General features: G+C 43.3%; 1 protein-coding gene across 4 annotated transcripts in view; it reads right to left on the bottom strand.

The window, feature by feature from the left end:
- Positions 1-353: 353 nt before the first annotated feature.
- The window catches only part of POF1B (POF1B actin binding protein), a 234,852-nt gene continuing 229,205 nt past the window's right edge, over positions 354-6,000 (bottom strand). For 2 of the 4 annotated variants that reach the window (XM_078688473.1, XM_078688472.1), the window contains exons 16-17: positions 5,425-5,536; positions 354-3,182 (exon numbers count right to left, since the gene is read on the bottom strand). In XM_078688473.1, the coding sequence (XP_078544599.1) occupies positions 3,177-3,182; positions 5,425-5,536 (118 nt within the window). In that variant the 3' untranslated portion in view covers positions 354-3,176. Of the gene's footprint in view, positions 3,225-5,424; positions 5,537-6,000 lie in introns of all 4 variants that reach the window. The other 2 variants (XM_078688470.1, XM_078688471.1) reach the window with 1 other exon arrangement.

Genomic DNA, 6,000 nt, shown 5'->3' with positions numbered 1-6,000 from the left:
AAGGCAGAGACAGATGCCGAAATGCATTCGCTGAATGGGGAAGTTGGAGGACTGAGACTTACCCTTGGGTGCGAATAAAGCCGTTTGCAAACTGTTCCCCTCTTGTGGTTTCTTCGCTTTGGCTTCGGTTGAGGTGTGGAGAAAGATATATATATATATATATATATATATATAATATTAATTCTAGTATCCCCTTTAAAAATGTATTATGCACATTAATAGCTACAGGCTTTGTCAGAGCATACACTAGCAGCAGTTAGGCATACATATATACATGAAATAATAGGTTGTGTTTTCAGATATTCAATTTTAACACCGTTCCATTACAGAATAAAACATACACCAAATCCAACTTTATTTTAAGAAAGAAAAATTTATTTATTTTAAGAAGTTCAGCAACCATAGCCTACACTGGATAACCTGTACCCCGGCATTTTTAAAGAATGCATAGGAAGCATTTATATAACAGAGGAGGTTGGACATGCATAGCAAAACGAACCCTTAAATTCAATCCAGGGCCAAGCAGACCCGATAAAAGCTGAGAAAGTAATACTTTTAGTACTATAAATCGCTAAAACCGGTACTCCAACAGTAAAAAAGGTTGCATATTAATACAATATATATGTAATAAAGGCTATTTTACCATTAAATCTTCTGTGTTTTCATACTGTTTTGTTTCAGTAGTACCCACATGACAAGCACATACATTTATCTATTTTGCTATATAACTCTCCGTTAAAAAAATAGACCTTTCACCACTATCTTGAAATTCTATCTAAAATTACAATTTCAAGAGGCACATAATACAAGGCACAGTAATAACATAATAGCACTTGACAGCTATTTTTTTAATTCCCAAAGATGCAGTCCAGGTGGCAGTATTCAAATAAAGCCAGGGTTCACTTTTGTATTTAATGTTGCGCTTATATATTCAAATCATAGACACATTTATGAGAAGATTAATTTTAGTGCTGTCATAAAACAACACTAGCATTTCATTGGTTGAAGAAATGACCATCAAGTGACTCACATTTGCTCAACTAATGTGTGCTTTGCATCTAATACACTTATATAGTAATTATCAATAATGGCGTGGTTCCCACTCAGCTTTTGAAGTGACAAAAAACAGACAGCAAGAGTCAAGCTCGAATTGTCTATGAAGTTACCTATAGCCCGACTTGAAAACTCAGTTACTGAGGTAAGTAGCCATCTATAACAATATTTTGTCAAGGGGTGACCCATATACAAGATATCTCTGGTGACTCCTCTACTACCCCCTCAGACTTTCCGAACTTCCTATCTACATCTCTTAACTCCTCAATATAATAGGTACAGCAGAACCTTCCCATGCCAATAAGATGTAAAAGAAAAACATGCTGCCCTGCTTTCTTCCCCCACTACGCTTGCTACTCCTCTTCCCCACCTCACCCAAAAACTTAAATACAAAAGCCCTTAATTATGAGTCCCTTACGCCGCCGTTGTGTCACTTTTTGTGACGCTGCTGCAGCGTTAAAAATGTGCCACATGTTTAAAGTGTATCTAGGCAGATACGTCACTTTGTAAACCTCTGCGCTCCATCATACCTGCGACAGGTATAATGTACGCAGGGAAGGCGTAAGGGGTGACACCGGCCTTTTCACATGTAGCTTGCCCCAAGTGAATTGACAAAGTGCTAGAGTATTGTCTGTTTCCAGACACAATCCAGCAATGCTCCATTTTTGCGCCAACTGATTCATCAGGATTCCGGACGTATCTGTCAATCTTTGCAACATGGAGCGCCGTACAGTAAATACAGCGCATCCGTGGTGTTGCAACACTTTTCATAAATGAGGCCCAAAATACCTGGCATGCAGCCTCTATCACCCAAGATACTCTGGGCTTCCTTCCCTCTCTGGGCCTGTGTACTGTGGTCTCCACTTTTAACAGGAGAGCTGAGGGCCAGGAGAGCGGAGAGCCAATATCGCTTTGGAAGAAACTTTTGGGCATGATGCGCGTGACAGAAATTCTCCATGAGCTGTTGGTGTGGATAGAAGAGGACCTGTGGCAGGGAGAAAGTGCCCCGCATTTCCCTACCTCCACTGTAGCTATGGAGACCTGGGACAGATAGGAAAAGAAGGGTGAGATGAAAGATCGCCATTTTTCATTCCTCCACTTTGCTTAGGTTTCAGAAGACCCGTGAGAGGCGGTGGGAAGAACTGCTTCCCTATGACATCACAGGGGAGGAAAACAACTATTGTTTTTGGGGATTTTCAATTGCTGCAAAATAACTCAGTAACTAACAGGATTTCGAATCTTGTATTTGCGCTAATGACTTAAAGGCCACAGACAACAATGGATTTGCATTATAGTCCACTAATGCCATTACAATTTTATGATGACATAATAAATCACAATGCCAAAGGTCCTATGGTTTGTACATGTTCTTATAACCACGCCATTGGTTTGCTGGATCATAATACGCTTACTCCCCGTTGTTTGTTTTGAAAGCACCTGAAACAATGCTTTTGTTCCAACAAAAGCAATATTTATTGAAAACCAGTTGAAAAGCCTGCTCTGTTTGTTTCTAGCTAGTTGTAAAAATAAAAACATATGTCTGTTAAGCAGGGGGTAGATTTCTGAGAATGCATTTTTGCTACACTACGAACTTCATTTGTCTGCAGAAATGTAGGTTTTTGCAGTAAGTGCATGTGCTCAGTGACAATGGGATAGATGTATTGGGCATATGATATGGCTTTTGCAAACCTGGCATGAATACATGCTATGCCTACATGGTACATCGGATAGGGGGCCAAAGAATATCAACCTAAGAATTTCACATAAAAATGTTGCATAAGGTATGACATGTTTGACTACTACAATCACAAAGTGCAGATGGCATGATGGTCTACCACAAACCAATCCACTCCAGTGGCCTGTTTGTGAGTTATCCTTCAATTTCTAATCACGAGACCATTTGAACAAAGTGGTGGTTCTTCATAAATCCTTAACCCAAATGAATTGCTTTGCATAAACGTTTAATGAATCTGTTCATGCATCTGCAGTAAATTTAGAATTACAAACTGCAAACATTTGGACTGAATCTTTGAAAAAGAAAAATAGGAGCAATACAAAAATAATGCTCAAAACCATTTTGACGTGAACTTCTTTGAGCAGGTCATTTTCTCCAGAAGATATATTCATTCCTGAAAGAAGTAAGCAGTTCTTTAAGGTGTGGTAAAGTATTCCTGTCACAAAATAAATAAGATACTCATTATCTTTCAAAAACACACAACACAAGTGACATATCTGAACACGTGCACATTAAAAAGACAGTGGTTTATCAAGCATCACAGCAGCTTTGCAACTGCACATCAACAGTTAACAAATGGAAGAAATGAACAATTCTAAAGATCTCCTATTATGCGTTTGAAAGAAATCTATTGGCTACTGTGAGATCTAGGGAGGCTGGTATGCAAACAGTGCTAACAACTGAGTAATTCCAGTACTCGTATCAAAAGACTACTCTTGCTTAACAACTCTTGGCTTTATCCACCACTAACAGGCATTGTGGAAAATTATGATGTAGATTTCTATAAAAGCTGGTAGCCAATTATCTTAGAAGAGTTCCACCCACCCTTGTAAAGTGGTCATTAAGTCCTATCAAGTACCGGCCAATGTACTGGCCCAGCCTCTTTTTTAAAAGACTACTGAGCAATAATTTCCGTAAACAGTCCTTTGACGGGGGAGTGGACAACAGGGTGGCGGGGTAGTTGTCTACTTAAAAACCCACTAATGTGTGTTTTGACCGAGTGTAACAAACCCAACATTAATGTTTAAATTTCCTGTACACCACTAATAAAAAGAATACAACATCATATTTGTTTCCAACAAGATCATCATAAACCTGCTTTCCTCGAGGCAAACAACTGGCTCGGCCCGTCCCAGTCCGGATTTCGAGCCAACCACAGCACCGAGACCGCCCTCATCGCAATCACTGACGACATCAGAACCCTGATGGACAACAGAGAAACAACCGCTCTCATCCTCCTAGACCTCTCGGCCGCCTTCGACACCGTATGCCACCGCACCCTGATATCCTGCCTCTTCAACACAGGGATCCAAGGAAGGGCCCTAGACTGGATCACCTTGTTCCTCTCTGACAGAACCCAGAGAGTCCGCCTACCTCCTTTCCACTCAGCGGCCACCGAGATCATCTGCGGCATACCCCAAGGCTCCTCGCTCAGCCCGACCCTCTTCAATATCTACATGAGCCCCATCGCACGCAAACACAACATCAACATCAGCTCCTACGCCGACGACCCCCAACTGATACTCTCCCTCACCAAAGACCCAGCCACCGCCAAAACCAACCTCCAAGAAGGAATAAAAGACGTCGCAGAATGGATGAAACTCTGTCGCCTGAAGTTGAACTCAGACAAGACGGAGGTCCTCATCCTCGGACAATCTCCTTCCGCCTGGGACGACTCCTGGTGGCCCACTGCGCTGGGCTCCGCCCCAAAACCCACGGACCACGCACGCAACCTGGAATTCATCCTGGACTCTTCCCTCACAATGACCAAGCAAGTCAACGCCATCTCGTCATCTTGCTTCAACACCCTGCGCATGCTCTGTAAGACCTTTCGGTGGATCCCCACCGAAACCAGAAAAACCGTCACCCAGGCCCTCGTCACCAGCCGACTGGACTACGGAAACGCCCTATACGCAGGAACCACAGCCAAACTTCAGAAACTACTCCAGCGCATACAGAACGCCTCAGCACGACTCATCCTCGACATCCCCCGCCACAGTCACATATCCGCTCACCTGAGAACCCTGCACTGGCTCCCCGTCAATAAGAGGATCACGTTCAGGCTCCTCACCCACGCACACAAAGCACTCCACGACAATGGCCTCAAATACCTCAACAACCGCCTCTCGTTCTACACCCCCACCCGCCAGCTAGGCTCTGCCAGCCTCGCCCTCGCCACCGTCCCACGGATCCGCAGAACCACCACCGGAGGAAGATCATTCTCCTACCTGGAAGCCAAAACATGGAACTCCCTCTCCGCACACCTTCGACTGACCAAGGACCATCTCACCTTCAGGAAACACCTCAAGACCTGGCTCTTCGAGCAGTAGCGACACCCCTACTCCCCCCAGCGCCTTGAGACCCTCACGGGTGAGTAGCGCGCTCTATAAATGAACTGATTGATTGATTCATTGATCGCCAAAAGGCAGGCTAGTGGGAGGGAAGCTAGTTGCAGATGGGTGCAGGAGTATAGGTACAGCGGTGTGCGTTTATAGAGGTTCTATCCTATCCATAAATGCATGCCCCTGCATACCACCGAGTGTGAGGCCAATGACAGCAGTGCACTATATAAATGTCTGACCTAATAGTCATCAGCATGCTCTACCTATGGATCTGAAAACATGCTAGCTACTTACCTGTTTCCACATTTCTCCAGTCCTTTCAATGACGATGGTCTGTGTATCTTTGATGGGGGTGGTAGCATTATAGTCAGACAGGAGACCAAGAATTGGGTACTGGTTCCTGTATCTGTTTAGAAAGAAATAATATTGTTATCAGCATAGAATGTGTTTCAATATCCACCCTGTAGTTGGCTTGGAGACAGAGATTCATTTTGTTCTAAGTGCTGATTATTTACGTGGTTTTAGTTTATTTACTTACAACGTTTGCAAACACAACACTGACACTGCACATTAGTGCATAAACAGACAGATATTTAATTTCATACATTATGAATAAACACTGAGGTGTCAACCTTGGCGTTCTCTGATGAAGCATGGCACATTGGCTTCTAATTTTTACGGCTTAAGAGGTGGTGAACCAGATATTTGCCATTGATAACACTCATTCTGGTGGATACTCAAACAGCATATTACTCACATTTAGAATATTCCCCAAGTGCCAGATTGGATCTGAAAAGCTTTCAGCAATGCTCTTGTACAGCGCCAGGTGGTGCCATGCAGCTTCACACGGAGTCCGCACCACCTTGAAAA

The sequence above is a fragment of the Lissotriton helveticus genome, chromosome 4_1, assembly GCF_964261635.1.
Source record: "Lissotriton helveticus chromosome 4_1, aLisHel1.1, whole genome shotgun sequence".
Taxonomy (NCBI): domain Eukaryota; kingdom Metazoa; phylum Chordata; class Amphibia; order Caudata; family Salamandridae; genus Lissotriton; species Lissotriton helveticus.
This window is presented reverse-complemented; position numbering and strand designations above follow the sequence as displayed.